This window comes from Melopsittacus undulatus, chromosome Z (genome assembly GCF_012275295.1).
Source record: "Melopsittacus undulatus isolate bMelUnd1 chromosome Z, bMelUnd1.mat.Z, whole genome shotgun sequence".
NCBI classification, from domain to species: Eukaryota; Metazoa; Chordata; class Aves; order Psittaciformes; family Psittaculidae; genus Melopsittacus; species Melopsittacus undulatus.
The window spans coordinates 3,457,230-3,478,292 of NC_047557.1; the positions used below are offsets into that span (position 1 = coordinate 3,457,230).

General features: G+C 44.7%; 2 protein-coding genes across 2 annotated transcripts in view; one reads left to right on the top strand and one right to left on the bottom strand.

The window, feature by feature from the left end:
- The window catches only part of LOXHD1 (lipoxygenase homology PLAT domains 1), a 159,318-nt gene extending 155,580 nt beyond the window's left edge, over positions 1–3,738 (top strand). The window contains exons 41-42 of the mRNA XM_031045698.2: positions 421–582; positions 3,258–3,738. Coding sequence (XP_030901558.2) covers positions 421–582; positions 3,258–3,738 — 643 coding nt within the window. The remainder of the gene's footprint in view (positions 1–420; positions 583–3,257) is intronic.
- Positions 3,739–9,256: 5,518 nt separating this feature from the next.
- The window catches only part of ARK2C (arkadia (RNF111) C-terminal like ring finger ubiquitin ligase 2C), a 52,434-nt gene continuing 40,627 nt past the window's right edge, over positions 9,257–21,063 (bottom strand). Inside the window, exons 4-8 of the mRNA XM_005145388.3 lie at positions 18,014–18,143; positions 16,915–17,019; positions 15,942–16,037; positions 14,918–15,024; positions 9,257–14,125 (exon numbers count right to left, since the gene is read on the bottom strand). Of these exons, the coding sequence (XP_005145445.1) occupies positions 14,008–14,125; positions 14,918–15,024; positions 15,942–16,037; positions 16,915–17,019; positions 18,014–18,143 (556 nt within the window). The 3' untranslated portion in view covers positions 9,257–14,007. The remainder of the gene's footprint in view (positions 14,126–14,917; positions 15,025–15,941; positions 16,038–16,914; positions 17,020–18,013; positions 18,144–21,063) is intronic.

The following is a 21,063-nucleotide window of genomic DNA, read 5'->3' on the forward strand; positions in this document are numbered from 1 at the left end:
AAACTGTTTTCAAGCTGAGCTTCAGGAAGGGTGGATGAACTAGCAAATTTAAAACAGCTATGGTGGGTAGATGTGTAACAGATACAGTATCTGTCAAGAATGAATAAGTTCTGGAGGGGAAATAAATCATTCTTCAGCTTTATCTACAATGAGGCAAATTTTGTATGTAGAACAGCTCAAGTTTATCCTGGAAAGTCCTGGTGGCAGCAATTTGAAGTGTCACCCCTAATCAGAGAAATACTAAATTTGTATATGGAAATTATACTTTGTGTTGAATGATTGTGAGCTAACTCAAATTACTGTAAATTAACACTTACCTTCTGTCTTCTGTAGCGTTGTGCGAATTACTCAGTGTCCACATGAGACAACTCACTGCCAGTGTTCAAGGTGCTAACTGAAACTGTTCCCTGTTTCCTGTAGGGGTGCAACAGACACATTTCAGTTCTCTTCAAAGAATGTTGGGGATATAGCAGCCATCTGTGTTGGTCACTGCCCAAAAGATGGAAAGAAGTCATCTGCAAAAGCTGATGTCTTCTGGCACGTCCAAGAGATTCTCATAACGGAGATGGAGCTTTGCAACAAGTAAGTGCCTCTCATTTGCAAGGAGCTGCTCTAAGGTGGCATGGGGAAGCTCAGAAGCTCTGCATGTGTCCTCCTGAAGTATTTCAGACTTAAGCAATAGCAGAAAGTCTTACCAAATTTTAATCCCTTTCTGAAAGCTAAGGACAAGCTATTTGGTGTGTTGGGTACAGAATGTCCCTGCCTGACTTCCCTCTGTGATTTCTGAGTTGTTAAAGAAGGCATTTGTGTGTGCAGATAAATTTATAAACAAGTTGGGTTAGATGAATCTTGCAGCCATGACAAATTAATGTGTCAGCTTGTGGAAAATACACTGGCTGAAATTTAAGGGGCTTGTAGGATGCTCTTCACAGACTGGCTTTTAGGTAAGGCTTTCGGTAAGGCTTTTAGGTAAGGCTTTCGTTGAGGCTTTTAGATAAGTCTTGTGAAAAGAGTTCCTAGAAAAAAGATGAGAGTAATAGAAAAAACAACTTTCAACTAAGACTAGATAGGATGATATAGTCCAAAAGGTCAGGCTGGGTAAGGCTTGGAGCAATCTGCTCTATTACAAGGTGTCCCTGCCCATGACAGGGGGCTGGAACTGGATGAGCTTTAAAAATCCTTTCCAACCCAAACCATGCTATGATTGAAAAGACAAATATAAAAGTTACAATCATGCAGCTTGGATACTCTGACTTGAACATGATTGAAATATGACATAGCCAAAGAATGAACATTTCTGAAGAGCCCTGACCACATCAGGTCCTACTGGTTTTGGAAGGAGTGATGTTCATGACTCAGGGCACAGATAACACAAGGGCTATGCAGGAACCAGAGAAGGTTTCTATTGGCAGAACAAACTGCTCTTCAGAGAAAATATCCATAATGTTAATTGTAGATTTCTCTTCTTCTTTATGCTGCTGAAGAATTTAACAGGTTTGTTCCAACAGAGACAATTGAGTGTTTAAGAGAAAATCCTTGAAGTTTTTTTGTTTTTTTTTTCAGAAGCTAAGTAAATTAATCAGCCAACAGAAGAGCCACAGTAATATTTGCTGAATGAAAACTCAGTCAATTAGATACTAAGACATGTTCTTTTCTCCTGGTGGGGAAAAAAACTGTAATCCTTAAAGTCCATCTGTGCAATTGAATCTGCGCACAAAACTCATTGGGAGCATGCTGAAACTGCTGAAACTACATTTTGAAGGGGCCAAAGATGTTCTTATGAAAGCGTTTTTAGAGCTGTTTTAAATTAAAGAGGGCAGCCAGGAGATTCCGGTGAAGCCTGCAGGTTGTCATTGCAATGAAGCAGGGCTCCAGCTCTGCAAACTTAGCACTTCACAGCAGTGTTTGCTCTGCAAACCATCCACTGGAGCAGACTGCACTGTGAGAGCAAGCTCTCACTTCAGGTATTCCACAACCCAAGCATCCAAAAAAACCTCACCAAGTCAAGTCCAAAGTCAAAATTAAAAGAGTTGTGAGATTGCTGCAGCAGTAATTTTAAGTTATATTGGAATGTTTGCCTTTCAGTAGTAGATCTTAAAGTAGATTGGAAAAGGCAGCATTTAGAAGGTTTTTCTTGCAAATCCAAGGGCTAGAAAAGTAATCTTTTTTTTTCTTGCCCCTCAATGAAGACTTGTATGCCCTATTACAACTCCAAACCATGAGACATTACACGCCCCAGGAAATAAAACTGCAGCTTCAGACAGCCCCTCCACCCCTCTCACATAGTTTTTCTGTCTCTGAGCCTACATCTTTTCTCCCATGAGAATTTTCCATTCTACAAAGATTCTTTCCAAAGAAATGAGTGGTTTACTTTGGCTGTGGAAAACGTTAAAGGCATTGGAAGTGTTTAAGAAGCACATCACTGCTGGAATGGCAGTAACCCTTCCTCCAGGTGTTTATTTTATGCACACATACAGGACAATTCATCCGCATTCACTCCAGGAGGACATGCTGCAGTTCAGGGAAGGCCGGGGACTGGAGGGGAAAAAACACTCATTTGGAAATGATCTGCATTGTTGGAAATGAAATACATCACTAAAAGCAGAGTGCTCCAGCCTCTGGCTGGGTTCCAGATACACAGTGATTTATGGATGTGATGTGTGCTCACTACACACCACCAGAGGCAGCACTGCAGAGCCGAGGGCTTTCAGAATCTGGTACCTATAGTTTTGGTACTCAATGTTTGGTTTGTTTTTTTTGCCAGCTAAGGATGGGTTGGGTGATCTAGATGAGGGAAGGGGGATATTTGAACCTCTTCCTCCCCTTCTTTCCCATTCCCTTTTTCCTAGTTCCTAGTCCAACCTGAACCATACTATCAGTGAGGATAAATGCTGGTCTCCCTGCTCTCTGAGCAGCCTCACTGGACTGCTTTAGCTGTGTGGCTGGTTGCTCATCCTACTTGAGTGGATCTGTAAATGGACATGCCATTGCACAGAAAAAAGAAGTGACAAGTGCCCTACACCAATCCTCCCTGTGTCTATGGCTCTTTATGGAGATGTTGGGTTTTCTAGATGCAATGTTCAACCACAGCTGCCTTTCTACAGAGAAATTGTAGTGCTAGCACATGTATAGAAACAGCGTATCATATACACATATATATTAATACTGGGCAAGTTAGTAGCATACCCAATCAATACCACTTGTCCAACACCCTGACCATGCAAACCATTAACAAGCTATTCATTCTCTTTCATCAGATACTTTTTCAGGTGCAATGTGAAAATCCCTCTGTCTTACAAGAGACGGGACTACAAAGTCTTTGAGTGTGCCAAGGTCACTGAGAGCTTTGCCAGCAAAGCCAGGAGCCTGGTGCCAGTCAAATATGAGACCATCATTGTCACAGGATTTGAGAAAGGTGCAGGCACCAACGCCAACGTGTTCATTACCATCTTTGGGTTGAATGGGGACTCAGGGAAGCGGGAGCTGAAGCACAAGTTCAGGAACCTCTTTGAGCGAGGCAAAACCAACAGGTTTTACCTGGAAACACTGGACATGGGGGAGCTCAAGAAAGTCCGAATTGAGCATGACAACAGCGGCCTGGCGCCGGGCTGGCTGGTGGAGCGGGTGGAGATCACCAATTCAGCAACTGGTGTGACCACCATATTTCCCTGTGGGAAGTGGCTGGATGAAAACCGGGGTGATGGGTTAATCTGGAGGGAGCTTTTCCCTCGGTACTGAGGGTACTGATGCTGCAGGAGGGCTTCAGTCCCTCTTTTTCTCATTATCCTCTTTTATATTGCATTTTACTTTTAAAACACTGCCTTTTATATTGAGAGGTTTGCTTTCTGTGTTAGCGTTTTGTAAAAGTGATACAGCTTTTTTTAAAGAGCTTGTAAAACTGTGCATTAAATAAGTACATTTCTTGCTTATTTACAATTAAAAACTTCAACCAGCAGAGTCATTAACTGCGTTTTAGCAACTCAGATGTAATCTTCTGCTTTCAGTACTTTGCCAGGGCTGGGAAAGCCCACTGGCTGTCCTCTTAGGTGAGTAAAGAGGACAAGAGAATTGAGCCTACATATTTCACGGAATCATAGCATCATAAATGTTGGAAGGGACCTCTGGAGATCTCTCTGGAGATCACCTAGTCCAAGCACCCTGCGAAGGCAGGGCCATCAAAAGCAGGTTACACAGGAATGCATTCAGGTGGGGTTTGAATGTCTGCAGCTTGGAGACCCCAGTTTTTCCCACTTCTTTGCCAGAACTGCACGTCCATCCACACGCCTTCCTACATTGGAGCAGTGGAGAGAGCAGAGCTTTCTGCAAGGAGGTTTGCAAGGGCCCATTATCAACCCAGCCAGCTCTCAGTGAGTGGGATCTGGGTCATGTTTTCCACCCATGTGCTTTTCCCCTCAAATCAGGGTCTGCCCAGAGCTGAGATCTACAGTTACAGCAGGATAGCAAAAGACCTACTGGATAATCAATTCCACTCCAAGGAAGCTGTACTAACTGTATTCAAAGCTGTCTCAGGACAATTTACCCTATATGGCCTGAATACCAACTCTAATTCAGAGCAGCTGCCATTCATTTCAATTTTTGCTTTTAATAAGGATTGCTATTTTAATTTTCTGTAGTGGAGAAGGGATTTCTCAGCCACAATAAGGGTCAGTGTTTGTGTAGAGCTCACCCCAGCTCTACACGTACCAATAGAAAAAGCTGTTCATGGACCATTACTTCTGGAGACCCATCTCCTGCCCCAGGGAGCAAAGTTGCAGGACACATCCTTTGGAGGAGAAAAGAAGGTATCTGAGCTGCCATGGAGACATTCAAGACGAGTCTGGAGTGGTTCTGGGCAACCTGATGTAGTTGAAGATGTCCCTGCTTATTGCAGAGGGTTTGGACTAGGATAATCTTTGAAGGTCCCTTACAACCCATACTATTCTATGGTTCTGTGAGAAGGAGACCTTCCTCCTGGCCCACCCATGTTCTAAGAGAGGTCATTCCCCTTCCCATAAGCTGGTTTTAAACAAGCACTTTGTGTGAATGAGGATCAAATGGGTCAAGAATGGGTTAAATTCACTGAGTCCACCCAGCCTCTCCATCAGTTGCTGGGCTGGGAAGAATGCTCTACCAGGTCATGACCTGGATGTGTCTGACCACAAGGTAGAACTGTCCCAGTGCTCAGTCCCTGCCTGGTCGTGGGCAAAGGAGGGCTCAGAAAAGGCTAGTGATGCTGAGACAGGAGTTAGGGGCATATTGCAGGTACTGTTGATTGCTCCTGGATATAAAGCTGCTGCATCCCACCAAAGCCCCACCAGGGAAGTACGGCATCTTTATTTTAAGCAGCAGGCACCACCAAAGAGGCTTGAGCTGTCTGTGCCAGCTCACAAATAATAGCTCAGACTAATTTGTTTTAGAAACCTTTATAGTAACTGATGGTTTTGGAGCAGAGCAAGTTGCTTAAATGAGCCCAGTAATCAGGCTCATCAATGATCAACTACTTGCTGATGGGAATAATAATACCAGCAGTGTTAACTGTATAGAATACAGAATACTGGCTGTATTCTATCATCACTGCAGAGTGGTGATACCAAGGTCTGAGCAAGGACCAAGATGGGGAGCTGGGAGCTTACAGGAGGTGCAGAACAGACCCCTAAAGGTGAATGCTGGGGTTAACAAGCATGTTGTATCCCTGGGACTTTGTTGGGGCTCAGGCTGCCCAAAGTCTGGAACATTTGCTTTTGCTGTGCTTCTGCAATGTTATTGCAAAGCAGCGGTTCCCTGGTGTGTGTTTTGAAACAGAGAAGTGTCAGGCTTTTGATCTCTCTTCTTTCCCTCCCACCCCAGCCTACCAGGGCTATGAAAAAAACATCCCTTTTAGTACAATTGTCCCATTTTTAGACAAGTGTGTGCTGCAGTGAAACAGGAGTTTTTTTCTCATTGAAATGCTGTAGTCCCAGCACTTCCAGTTGGCTCCAGTCAGCACCCGCTTGGTATGGGACATGCCAGAGATGCTGGTTTTACAGTATCACTGCATCGCAGCAGTTTAACCCCCACCAATCCCTGAGCAAATTCCATGCGAGGCATATGGGACCTGTAATATTCCATGCTTCTAGGCCTTGGGAGTGGCAAGGCAGCTCATCATCCACACACTATCCCTGCATGGGGCAAGGAGGAGAGAGGAATCCTGATTGTGCATATGAGATGTGCTCACATCTGGGAATAATCACATGGAGCAAGTAGCTACAGCCATGGGTTGAAGTCCTGTGGCTCCTCCATCCATTGATTTCTGCAGGAAAATCTTCAGGGTCACCAAGCTTCGGGGTCACCAAGCCACAACATAGGTAAGAGATGGGCTTGCATATACCTAGGTTGCCATCAAACCATCTACCATCCCTGGATGGGGTTGTTCAATACAAGAGCTTTGTTGAGCTCCAGGCAATGCTGCCCTAAGAAGGACCAAGGGGCAGTTTGCTGATACAGTGGTCAGCAATCGCACTGCTTCGCAGGAAGGCAGTGTTGGCAAAGCACGAAAAACTCTGTTCTTCTCTTTGTTCTTTTAAAGGCCTCAAAAATGCCTCTTGTTTGTGTAACACTCAACTCCACCCTCACTCAGGGGAGTCATTCTGTTGCTACAACAACTAATGCTACAAAAGTAATAAGGCAAGAGTGCAGTTTTTCCAAGGGATGGATTTACATTAAGCTGCTAAAACCAGCATGTTCATGGCCAAGTGGAGAACTGGAGAGGAGAGAAGCCAAGATCATGTAGTTCTGTGCCTTTTGCAGGCTCAGGCAATCTCTGCCTGCGGGGGTAGAGCATCCCAAAGTTGTGTATTGTACAGGTGCACAGGTCCTCTTCCTCCCAGCACCCTCTGCCATTATTTTTTGCTCTTTGTTTCTTAACTGGTGTGGTTTTAATGCAAATGTCTTCATCCAAAAAACAGAAATGTAGATGAAAAGCAAGATCAAAGGACAAGGATGGTGGCACTCTGAAGGAGGCTGCAAAACCAGGCTATCCCATCGCCTCTGGCATCCCCATTAGTTTGGGAAACTGATGAAGAGCTGTTCACAAAAGCTTGTTTACAAAAGCACTTGGGTGTTGCTGGTGAAAGCCAAGTATAACCAAAGAGTCTTTTGCAGTGCTGGATGCTAAGGGGGACTGGTTGATCTCTTGCTGCAGGACGTAGGGGATTATTTGAAAATATCTGTAAGATAGTTGTGAAACATTTTTGATGGTATCACATACCTATGCCAACTTAACATGCACAAAGGCAGAATAACTGAGGACTGTGAAGCATACATCTTATAATTTCTCTATTATAGAATCATAGAATCCCAGACTGGTTTGGGTTGGAAGGGACATTAAATCTCATCCAGTTCCAACCCCTGCCACGGGCAGGAACACCTTCCACTAGAGCAGATTGCCCTAGGCCCCCGTGTCCAACCTGACCTTGAACACTGCCAGGGATGGGGCAGCCACAGCTTCTCTGGGCACCCTGTGCCAACACCTCAGCACCCTTCCAGGGAAGAACTTCTGCTTAAAAGCCCATCTCAATTTCCCCTCTGGAAGGTTAAAGCCATTGCCCCTTGTTCTGTCCCTACAGGTCCTTGTCCAAAGCCCCTCTCCAGATTTCTTGTGTCCCCTTTAGGCACTGGGAGTTGTTCTAAGGTTTCTCCTTAAGGCCTTCTCTTCTCTAGGCTCAATCAGCCCAGCTCTCAGCCTGGCTAGAGAGCAGAGCTGCTTCAGTCCTTGCAGCATCTCTGTGGCCACCTCTGGACTTGATCTGACAGATCCACTTCCTTCTTGTGCTGTTGCCATAGAGCTGGACACAAGACTGTGGGTCTGGGGTCTCCACAGAGCATAGCGAAGGGGAAAATGCCATCCCTTGACCTGCTGTTCACTCTCTGGATTTTGACATATTAAAAAGATTCATTTTAAACAACAGCAGCATCAACAGAACATTTACTGATGGGGTTTTATGGCTCTGAGCTGCAACCTGTGGGCCAGCTGAGGATTTAGATACTACAAAACACAGACGAGGGCTAAGTTTCCCAACCTCAGGCAGCTGCTGCATAAGGAGATGCTTGCAATAAATTGCATTGCATCTTGGCCTGTGCTGTTCTACCTTAATGGGCACAATCCCTATCCCTCCTCTCATAGCCTCCAGTTTCTGCTTGCTGCACTTACTGGGGCTGGTATCAGATTGTGACAGTGCGCTTGCTTTGAAGCAAAACCAATTGCCATCTTCAGCAACTCTCCCAAAGCCATTACCATTTTGAAGGACATCAGCAAGATCGTAGTAGGTCACAGAGATCTTCCCCAGCTAGACCAGCAGGTCATTTTTAACTTGTTTTCTGTTGTCTGAATTTATAAAAGCTGCCTATAATGGGAGCTTTGCATTGCCTGAATATGATGCATCCCTTATGCAGCCTTTGCTGGATGCTGGAGAAGCTGGAAATTCCTTTCAGTTACAAGAATGAAATCTCTACAATCAGCAGCTGCCTGTCTCCAAGCTAGTTTATTTAATCACATAGTCAAAGCTGGGGACATGTCTCAGCCTTTCTACATGAAATACATGAGGGAGAACAGTTGAATAGAAAGTGGGTGATAGCAGAGACTCTCACCATTCATTGTGTAAAGAAATAGAAGTGCAAGAGGACCTATGAAACGAGCTGTGCTGGATGTATAGCTGGATATGTGGCCCACTGGATTCAGGCAACAAAAGGATTGAAAATAATCTCAGATATATCTGTATTCATTTGGATGATTCCCCCCTTCCCCCCACCCCCACCCCTTCTTCCGATAAGTTTATCTTTCGTTAGTTATTAAAGAGAAGACCCATGGGGAGGGAGGTGCTTCTCCACTGGAATGATGAAGGACCAGATGGAGATAACCTACAGGCACCACTGGATGTGTTTAGAAGATAAATTTCTCTTTAATAGACAATTTCCAGCCTGGTTCTGGAAAGTAATTTTGGCACCTAACCACAAAACTTGTACTACAGAACATCATGCATGGTGGTGTGCCCAGTGTGTAGAGCCTCACCTCGCCTCTGCCATGGAGCTCAAACTCCAACAGCCTCTGTAACCTAGCTGGGCAGAGTGTTTTATACCCCAGAAGTGTCTTTTTTACACATCGAAGTCCAAAGGCATAAACAGTGAAAGAAGAATTTACTTGAACCCAAAGAAACAAGAAAGGAGCATTGAATAAAGACCAAGAAATTCTCCCCGGCAGATGATTTCTGTGTGGCACTGGTTTATAGTTAGCAATGCAGTTTGTTTTATTAGTTATAAATAAAGTACAAAAAATCCACCAAAAGTGAATCTAAGCATTTACACAATTTCTAATGTCTTTTCATTTCTTCAATGCACTATTGCTTTAATATTAATAATAAATATTTTTCTAGCTTTCTTCTATAAAATAGTCTATGTAGGAAAATGTTGCACAGCACAACAGAACAGCAGTAGGAGTACAAAAATGTGGGTGATCCTTTCACCAGCCCAGGTCATTAGAGGAAAGGATTTTTGTTCGCTCACTCCTTGTTTCACTTACTCTTTTTTGCAGTGTCTTTGCTGTAGGGGGGAACAACCAATCCCCCATCCCCACACAGCTCAGAACCGCAGCTACAGGCTACAGGGGAGAGTGTCAGAGAGCAGCAAGGAAAAAAACACAGACAGGTTTTAAACTCAGGGTAAGGCAAAGTCAACAAAGCAGAGCAGCACCCTGAAGGGACAGAGAGAAAGAAAATCAAGGTATAGTCATTCTATGCCTTTCTAACCCAAAAGAGAATTTCATCCAAAACCTTTGGGGGGGATGGCTACTGGCTGAGCACATGCATTGATCCCAATGTCTGTTCATAGATGGCTGAGCATCTGCGCTGACTGAGAGTGGTTATGGCTTAAAGCTAAAAATATTATCAAAGGTGCTCTAAAACCTCCTGCAAGGCTTGAGCACTTGGTATTCATGAGCTTTTTAGGAAAAGGCGGTTCACTGTGAGAGTGGTGAGGCTGTGGCTATGTCTGGGAATGGGGATGAAAATGGAGATGCTTGGCCACTGCTGCATGAGCAGCACAACAGCTTGGGGCTGCCCCACTCTCTGGGTACCAAAGGGTTCCAGTAGAGGTCCCAGATCGACAGTAGATAAAAAAGCTCTGAATTGAGATTTCCCCCTTAACAAAAGGGATGAAATTAACTGGTCAAGACAATCAGCACTGTGGCCTTCTGCTCCATGTCTGTTTTGCAGCTGGGTTATAGTGAATACTCATGGCAAACAGTACAAAGTGATGCCAAATTACTCTCATATCCATCCCAGCCCCTCTCAGCTAGACCAGTGGTTAACCCTTAAAAGCTGCAATGAATCCCTCAGTTTTGTTGCCTCCAAGCTCAGGCTCAACCGATTGTCTCCTCCATCCTCTCCTCAGCGCCCATTAGGCAAGCACACATGCATGCACAGAGGGTGAAAAGAACCAAACCAAGCACACATAGGCACAAAAAATTACACAGACCCATCATACATGGGCTTCCTTTCTTGGATTTTGAGCCATTTGAAGAGCCTTTCACGAAATACATGCATTGTCTGAAGCACAGCTTCATACCAGGTGTTGTTGCAGGGTAACATGCAGCAAGAGCAGGAGCATCGCCAGCAGTGTCAGGGGATGGGGCAGTAGCAAGAATCGACTGAAATGTTTTGGTTTTGCAGAGCATCCTTAATCACCTTCAATGCACAAGGACACAAGTGAAAGGATCACCAGAGTTTGATTATGAGTGCAAATAATATTCATATATATGTGCTAAACACAGTCACTATATTGCAGTTTTCCACTATGTCACAGCATACAGAATCAAAGGTTTGCATTTTTATGGAATGTATCCAAGGTAACAGCACCACAGTAATACAGTTTGTAATCACACACCCTGATTTTTTTATATTTTTTAATTTTTTTTGTGACAAGATAAGCATTACCCCCCACATCCCGTGTTTAACTTTTTATTTTTAAAGTACCGACGCATGCAAAGCATTCCATTCCCAGAAACAATGCAAAAATGAGGTAATAGGAGTAATAAAAAAAATTAGTATTAATTTCTAAATAAATAAATTATAATTAAAAATGCAAAAAAAAACCAACTATAAAAATAATTAAATAAGAACCCACAATATCTACAAGTTAGTCATAAATTATGATTGTTAAATATAAGGCATTTAAGCTCACAAAACCCTGTAAACTATCAATGTTTTGTTTCTAGATATTTGTCATTGTTTGTCTCGTTTCACTGTTTAAACTCACCCTATTAATCTCAACCTACACGTAAATAATTATTTCAAACGCAAAGGAACCTGACACACCAATGCAAGTCCAGACGCTGTAAGCTCGCACGCACCTTGGGATCAATCACTCACACGAGACCATGGGAGTTTGGTGCTTTTCTTCACCAAAGGGTACTTTTTTTTTAATTTTGTTTGTTTGTTTATTTATTTATTTTAAAAACTGTGCTTGTTCATTAGGCAAATAGTAATACTTTCGCATAGGCTTTAAGAAAACACACGGTTCGGAAGCGGCCCTTGTTCTCTCCCTGCATGGCCAGGGTCTAAATCACCCTGTTCCTCTCCCTGCTTCATCCCCAGCTCATGCCTAGATAGACCAGGCAGGCTTACAGTGTATTTTACTAGCAAAGCCTTGCTTTGCTTGTCCGTATTATTAGTAATATTACTATTATTTTTAAGGCTGCTTTAATCTGCTGGTGCTGGAGCAAGACCCATAGGTATCGACGGACCACTCCTTGACCCATGGACATCAGGCCTGGGACTACCACATCTCCCAGGATGCCATCACTTGCACTGGGTGACAAATAGATCATAGAATCATAGAATTATAGAATGTTTGGGTTGGAAGGAACCTTTAAAGTTCATCTAGTCCAACCACCCTGCAGTGAGCAGGGACACCTTCAGCTGAGATGGCTCAGAGCACCATCAAACGTGACATGAATGTTTCCAGGGATGGGCATCTACCACCTCTCTGGGCACCTTCTGCCAGTGTTTCACCACCCTCACTGTAACCTGTTATGTCTTCCTCATATGTTACTATTTGTCCCCCATCCACTCCCTCTTTCCTACATGGCCACAGCAAAAGAGGGGCTCCTCCATCCTTGCACGCACAAGGCTCCACCCCTTTTTCTCCTCCCTCTAGTTCAGAAAGAAATAATCTCTGGGGTGCCTCTGAGGCTGGTGTTTTCCAACTGCAGCTCATGGGACTCTCTCAGTCTCTCAGATAGATAGTAATTTATGATTGTTTCTACTTGGAAAGCTTCGCCTGGCTCCAGTGAAACGGATGCTCAGGGGAGCCAGAAATCACAAGTGCCACATCAGCATTTTTAATATATAATTTTCCTGACTAATTCCCTTCTCTCCTCTGCTTTTCTCTCTTTTGCTCCCCTAGTATACAAAGATAGTAATAAAAAAGATTTAAAAAACAAAGGGAAAAATGTGTTTATGATGTGAATGTTGGTTCTCCGGATGGTTTTCAGCTCAGTCCCTGTGGTTGGCAAGCTGAGGTCTTTATGTCAAACAGACTGAGCTCAGATTGCAACAGCTAAGTCTTTGGAGACAGAATCCTCCTAATTCTGTTTTGAGTGTTAATGCAATTAAGTTTAATTCTACCAACCAATGAATTCTCTATATGGATGTGGCCTGAAACGCATATACAAATGCACGTGGGTGCAGGTACATATGCTTTGAGGCAGGGTCACAACCCAGCCCCTCCAAAAACCATCAAAATCTCCTTCCAATCTGCCTCCCTTTCCATGCAGAAATCATAGAATCATAGAATAGTTAGGGTAGGATAGGACCTTAAGATCATCTAGTTCCAACCCCCTGCCATGAGCAGGGACACCTCACACTAAACCATATCACCCAAGGCTTCATCCAACCTGGCCTCAACAGTGCCTCATGAGCATTCATTTTAAACTCATTCTATTATCAGAGATGTTTTTGCATGCGAGAGGAGTCGGCATTGTACATCTCTAAACACCTCTCTGTCATTACTATGCTCCAAAGCACAGCTGTAGGCACAGACTCCAGTAACCATCATTTTGGATGGCTGATGAAGCCAACCAGCCTCACAGCTCACATCAAAAAGCAACATAGATAATGATAATCATGAAGACACCCCTTCCTTGAATTTTAATATGGCAATCTACTTCGTTAAGATAAAAAGCGAAGAATCATCTACTCCAATATTGCACCCCTACAGAAAATGTCCAGCATCAGCAGATACGCAGGAATGAAGCTTCTCCCTATTGCTTCATTAATTTTATTCCAAATTTTAGTTGTTTTTTTGTAAGCTTCTCTAAATTTGGGACACACTGTAAACACAGGGAAAGGAAGCACATGCGGCTGAGGCAAAGAGCACAACCCTTCTGACTGTAAACAGGATTTTGCTTTTTCGCCTCTTCCCCACTCAGAAAGGGTGGGAAAGGTTGACCTTTTTTCATCCCCCTCTGCAATGTATTAATCAGGCACCAAAATAAGGAATCTATGAAAAAATATTTGGTGCAAATTAGCTAACAGCAACATGTCCACCACGAGATGAGTAGGGCATCAAACACAACATTTCTCAAGCTAACATGCTCCAGCTGCCATCCATAGAAATAGCTAAAAGACCCCTAACATGTTTCTACATATTCGAGAGGTATATATACAATCCTCATGAAATGCAGGATTGACAGGCCAGACTACCACAACTAGTTCCTTCATGTTCAACACTTAATCTTCTGCAGCATGGGGTCTCTGAGCTCCGGGAATGCCAGCTCCCTTTTACTGGGCCCGTATCCTGCGTATGTGCAATATCTCCTACCGCTAGATATTGTACTGCCACCTCCTCCACCTCCTCCTCACTAACGTGCCTGCAGACTTTTCTTCTCAATCAAATGGCTCAGAAGGCAAAAAATTTGCTGCAAGGGTTTATGGCCATACGACCTGGTAAGGAAAATGGTGTATCCAGCCAGTCCTTTCAGCTGTCCGAGCCAAGCTGTGTTTCAATGTCCACCCTGCAGATCGGGCACTTCTTGCTGGTGGCCAGCCACTGGTCAACGCACACTTGGTGGAAGAGATGCATGCAGGGCAATCGCCTGCAGAGAGAGGTACCACACTGTTAAGGTTGGAAGAGGTCCAGGGGAACAAGAAAAGCCAGAAGGCAACAGTGGATGCTTCAAACACCAGTGCTACAGCCTTCCCCAGCAACACCAGCTCACATAGGGTACTAAGTCAAAGATGGTGTCCTTCTTGGCTAAAAGCCTTTTAGAAAAGCCCACACTCTCCTAACTTGCATTATTACAGTTATTAATTACCCCAGCTGCTGCTTTTTTAACCATTCAGGAGCACTAGGTTTCATTGCAAAGTCTCCTGGTTCTTTACCATTGAAGCTCATTAGCAGTGAGGTGGGTCCCCACGTGGGTGTCTGGTGTGGGGAATATAGCTGCTTTTCACCTACATTACATTAATCATCAGCTTGTTCACTGTCATGAGTCAGAGGGACCCTGAACCATAAGGACCCACAGCAAGAGGATCAGGGTTTTTCTTGATGGTTTAAGGCAATTAAAAGGTGAAAAGCAGGACCAGGTAGTGTAGCTGCACTGCAGCTCCTTCAGACATGGTAGCTCAGCCCCTTGCAATTGCTTTTCCCCATACTCTGTCATAGGCAGAGATTTGGCCCAGCTGAGAACTTGGAGATGTTTGTGGGGCTTTGTTGTTGGCTCAGAACAGCTTCTAAACAGCATTTGTTTCCAAGACCCTGCAACAGCTCAAGTGAGTTTGTCAGGACAAGAACAGGGACAATGGGCACCAGCACACACCAGCCCTAATCCCAATAAACACAACTCAGATGGCATTGGGAGGCAGAAGAGCAGATGGAAAGGTTGTACCTGACATCTTCTCCATCTTCAAGCATGGACAGGCAGATTGTGCATTTCTCATCAGTGTCCGACTCCTCCCCATCCTCTTGCCCAGCTTTGCCCTCCTGCGGTCTTCTCTGAAGACAAGGTTAAAAACATAATCAACAAATTGGTTACGACTTGACTTTCTAATGCTCTCCCAAGCCTGGGCAGTTGCACAAAGGTAAATAATAAGAGCTTCATCTGTCAGCCAGATCCTCCAGTTTGAGGAAACCAAAGCAGTCAGTGAAGGCAGGATGCTACCAACATACAGCTCATTGGCATGTCTCTTCCTGGGGCCTTTAAGAATGGGACTGGTGGTAGAGTCCCAGAGAGCAGCCTGACCTCTGCTGTCCTAACACAGCCCCCCCCCCACCTCCTCACAGTGGAGATGGCTCAACATCTCCTTTGCTGGAGGCTTCTCTTGGAGAGCCCAAAGCACATGGGGCCACCACTGCCAGAAAGGGCAACCACTGTGTCCCATGACAGCTTAGCCACTGGCCCAGCCATATGTTGCACCATGGGGCAGCACTTAGTCAGCTCTCCCTTTTTCTCTTCCACACACACATCCATTCCTACTACTATAATTCTTCTGGATCTGCTGGAGATGCACTCAGAGATGAGCACAGCAGGAGTCAATTCACTTTGTATGTGGGCAGTACAACACCTCTACTTCTAACTGCCCAGCTGCAACTTACTAACATGTGAAATTTGTACCCAAGCAAGAATTTTGCCCGGAACCCCAAAAAATGACACCATCTCCTTGCAGGAAAGAGATCAGCTCCAACAGAAGAGGTACCCCTCATAAAGGGAGGGGAGGCCCACACGATATCAAAGCACCAATTCTGGATTTTACATTCCTCACCCATTTTGGGAAATATTTTGATTGATAGCCACCAGTCTGACAACCTGAGGATTGTGACCCACCAAAGACTTTCCTTCTGTCCTCTCTGTGTGCACAGCACTTGTACAACTGAGAGGGGCTGTCACCTTTGCTGTGGTTTGGGGCTCTCACCTTCTTGTATTTGTGGGGGAAAGTGAACCTCTCGATGGTGTTCTGGACAGCACCACGGCTCACACTGCCCAGCCTGTCCTCCAGCTGCAGCAGCTCCTGTGGCACAGCAACAGCAGCAAACAACATCAGCATTGATCCTAGACACAAGGTCCCACCAACCCACCATACCTGCTGGTGACTAAGGTTCTCTCCTGCCCTTTCCTTCATAGAAATGTCCATCAACCCCAAAGCAGTCATCCTAAAATGATGGATCTGAACCTTGGTACTTGGGCTGATAACTAAAGACTCAAGGCAAAGAGCAGGATATCCACCAATTCAGAAATTAGAGTAGAATTTGAACTCTGTTGGGAAACAAAACCCTGTAGAACTGAAGCATTTTCGTAGAATCTCAGAACTGCTTGTGTTGGAAGGGAGCTTAAAGCTCATTCAGTTTCAAACCCTTGCCATGGGCAGGGACACCTTCCACTAGACTACTACCAGGCTACTTCAAGCCCTGTCCTGACTGGCCTTGAACACTGCCGCGGATGAGGTAACCATAGCTTCTCTGGGCACCCTGTGCCAGAACCTCACCACACTCACAGGGAAGTGCTTATGCCTAAGAGCTCATATCAGTCTCCACTCTGACAGGTTAAAGCCATTCCCCTTGGCCTGTCCCTACAGGCCCTTGTCCAAAGCCCTCTCCAGGTTTCTTGTAGCCTCCTTAGGCACTGGAGCTGCTCTAAGGTCTCCCTGGAGCCTTCTTTTCTTTGTTGACAAACATGGAGAGAGTCATAGTCAACCTGAGTCAGATGCAGGCACTCTGGAGTAAACCAGCTTTTACCAGACCCACTCAAACATTGCTTCCCAGTTATTACTAAAACTGCTGTAAGACTCAGTGCAGCTGCCATGCCACAAAACATGAGTTTATACCAGAGCTTGCATAGATTCCCAGCATTAAAAGTTAAATGATAATTCCAGCCCCTGAGATACATACCTCATAGCTCTCCCTCACAGCTGATGTGTGCCTGCTTGGGTTCAGTCCCTGAAGAGCAAGTAGCTGCAGCTGAGGATAAGGGTAATTTCTGATTTCATGAACAACCTGTGAGAAGAGGGAGAAAAATAAAGACACCTGTAGTGCACATTGAAATCCCTTGTGTACCTTGACTTAAATCAAGTGCCTTGAAAATCTAAAACAAAAGAGCAGACTGGCACCTTGCCCCAGTGGAAGCATTGTAATAACAAAAAAAAGAAAAGGAGAGGTTTTATTAAAAAGATCTCCTATAAATGATAACTAAGAGCATGCATTTCTTCTGAATAAACTGTTATAATGCTCCTGTTGCATTCATAACTTTGCAGCACCAAATGTTAAACATCTATCAGCTGTAAAGGGGATTTTATTTTATTTAGTTTTAAATGGGTGGATTTCTTTCCATCCACACTTTGATTATTTTAAGTGTCACTGTACTACACAGGTGTCAGGGTCTAACTATGGGGCCGAGTTAAAAGCATCTTCGTGGGATTTCTGAAGATGCTCTAAGGCCTAGAAGTGCTTGGCATGACTCAGATCCAAACACAGCACCTTCTAGGAGAAGGGCCAGCAAATGACCCCAGTCAGACCATCTTCTCATCAAATCCCACCTCCACCTGTGATAAACCTCTACAGATGGCATCAGGGCTGATGCAGAGAGAAAAGACATGACCAGGAATTATCTTCTGAGTCCAGGGAACTCGGGACCTATCACCAGTCCTTATGCATACACAGAGTTCTGGGAGACTGTAGTTTGTTCCAGTGTTAATAATACTATTAGTAATAACTGCTGAGTCTCTCACATGCTTCTCAGGTTTTGCAGACCAGCTTGTGAGCATGGTGCTGCATGCAGTTCATCAAACGTTTTCAGAGCAGCTGAGCTTTTCTTTCCTTTCTCTAATCCAGAGTGCAATGATGCAACATTATCCTTTCAGACACTCCCTCCCACGGCCGGAGATAAGTGGGATTCACAGAAGACAGGTGATAGAAAGATAGCAGCCTTTATTTTGACTGCCTTCTGGCAGACAATGCATAAAACATTTCTTGGTAAAAGCGTCTCACTTACCATCTGTGTCGAGGATGTGCTTCTGGGGAAGTGGTGCATCCGAGGTGTAGCTAAGTAATGCTGATAGGGCTGAGGGACCGGACGGACCTGGAACTGGGCATGAGTCAGTCCTGCATCGACACTGAGGTCCCTGTGGACACAAGGATGAGGATATGGATCTTAGATTGGAGATTAGGAACAGTTACTTCACCAGAGGATGATCAGGCATTGGAACAGGCTGCCCAAGGCAGTGGTGAAGTCACCATCCCTAGAAGTGTTCACACACCATGTAGATGAGGCCCTTAGTGACATGGTTTCGTGGTGGCCTTGTCAGTGTTAGCATAATGGTTGGACTGGATGAACTTAAAGTTCTTTTCCAACCTAGTTTAGTAAATGATTCTATTTTCCTATGGCTTTGACTGCATGGTTGTATTGCATGGCTTATACCAAGTCAGGTCATGCTCAAGGGCAACCTCCACTGGTGGGATCTGGGCTGCTATGGATTCCTCAACATTGGGTTATGCTACTGCTTGGAAAGGAGTTTCCTCCATTTGGGGCAATCCCTCATGACCGTACCAGCTTGAAGGTGTAAAGGGTTGCTTTTATGCCAGTTAGCTTTTGTGTTAGCCAGGGTCAAGAGCTGCACAGACTCAACCTGCTAATTTCAGAGCAAGAGCATATTAGTGTCTCTGATCAGTACCCAGGCTCGATAACTCAATCCAGTCAGACCAGGTACTCCCCATGCTGCCATTACTGCAAACAATTACATTTTGCCTTGAATATTTTGTGGGAATACAGTTAATTGTTCAGGGAACACATCAATGAATCATCCACAGTAGTTAGGAGCCAACTAGGCACCGTATGGGGGCTTTTAGATGTGCCTGTGCTTTCCTTGGAGATCACCCAACCCACATCATGGTAGGACTTGGGGAGGCATGGGAGACTGCACCTCACCTTAACCCAGCCTCAGGAAGCTCCAGAACTGTTCTGTGTGCCAAAGGCAAGAGATTTATGGATAAGACTGATGTAGGAAAGGGTGTCACACCACCAGCAGGCCATCACCAATGAATCATAGAATCATAGAATGGTTGGGTTGGAAAGGACTTAATGATCACTCATTTCCAAACCCCTGCCATAGGCAGGGACATCTCCCACTAGGCAATGAATCAGGACATCCCCAATGGTCCCACTTACATGCATCCTGGCCTGGTCAAGCAGAACTGGGGGCTCAGCTTGCTGAGTTTGTGTGGATTTTTCCTCCAGAAGAATAATCCATCTCAATCCCAGGGTTTGGCATGACCAAAGACCCTGGCAAACACTACAGTTCTGCCCAGGCCAGAATGAAGAAACAAACTGCATCCCCACCCCCACACTGTGTGGAGGGGATGAGAGACCTAACACAGCTCCTCTGTCTATAATCCAATTAGCTGATCCCTTGTCTGTCCAGCTAGAGTGTCTCAGCAAACGAGTACATCATTCTCTTTATCATAATTACAAAAGCCAGCACTGTAATAACCATTGTCTTCACATTTGCCAGAGCAAAGCTAATTAGATCACAGGGGTGTCTTCCCGTTTCAGCTTTGAACTTCCCTTCCCCTGCATGGAGGACAGCAGCAGTGAGTGCCATGGCTTGTTAGGAGTAACCCAGACGTGTCCTTCAGCAGCTGGGAAACTGCTCTCAGCCAGAAGTAGATAACAGATATGAAGTGACAGTAAATGCAAGAATCCTTTGGCCAGAACCGCCTGCATACCAGGCATCAGTTCCTGTGCTCTAGTACTCCCTCATAAGACACCCCACACTAAGGTGAAGCAAAAAGGGACTATCTTTGCTGGGCCTGTGCTAGACATATGCTAGCCAGACAAAACCTGGCAGAGGATAAGACAGCAGGCAACTGGAATGAGCACAACCAGGATGAGAAGCTGCAGGACTGGGCACATTCCAGCTCCTGTGTCACAATTTTGGATGTTTATCCAGTTGCTTGAGACTGTTCCCAGGTGGTTGGAAGGCTCAATTGGAAATCAAGAGGCTTTGGATCCTTTCCCAGCCCTGTCAGTGGCCTGATGCATGACCTTGACCACTTCCTCACTGCCTTCCCATATTCCCTGTCTAAAAAATAGATGTGATAATCCATGGAGTGTTTTGAGATCAAGGGCTGCAGAGATCTCTCAAAGATGAATGGCCATCATTGACTTGCACAAGTAATTGCATTAACAGCACTGCTGAACTTTTTGTGCATTCGTGCATCTAAAGCCTTAGAGTTGGATGTTGAGGCCCCTGAAGTGATGCTGTGGTAATACAGAAGGGTTTGAATCGGAAGACTTCATGGAACCATGTTTTCTTAGGATTTGAGGATGAATAAGCAGAGCACATTAGGTGAAGAAAACCAAAACCAACAATCATCTTCTAGCCTCTGTTGCATGGATTACTGCACAACATCTTGATGCTCAGATGCAAGGTTCAAGAACTGTGATGCTTATGGTTCATGGGCTTCCAACAACCAGCAAGTCAAGGATAACAGGTTAAATGGTCATCACTAAATACAAATGCAGAAGATGATTTAAGGAACCAAATGGGAGTTTATTTATTCTTCACCAAGGGATTTTAATCAAATTTGGGCTGTCTGAGATGACTGATCATGTTCAGATCTTCGTTCCATCCCAGTTTCTCGCAACAGTGCCTACAACTGCTGCTGCTTATGCAGTGGTAACACATTAGAGCAAAGTTTTCATATCCATCACTGGGCAAAAGTCTACATGTGCCCCAAGGGGAAGTGAGTCACCCAAATATATATACACAGTACATGATTTCTGTCATCCTTACTCCTTCTGTTTTATAAAGCTATGGAGCAACACAGGGAGGGGAAAGGAGGGAGGAGGAGGGGAACATAAAGTGGTGCTTTATCAGATCCTTCTAATGATTATAATTAAACATTCTGCTACAAAAGAGAGGCAGAAAGAATGGCTGTATCCAGATGGTACATGAGCAGCTTTGCAAACTGATCTGAACAATGTCATCTTGGCCAAATTCAGCCCACAGTGGTGCCAGTAATGGGAACACCTGAGAAGAAAAT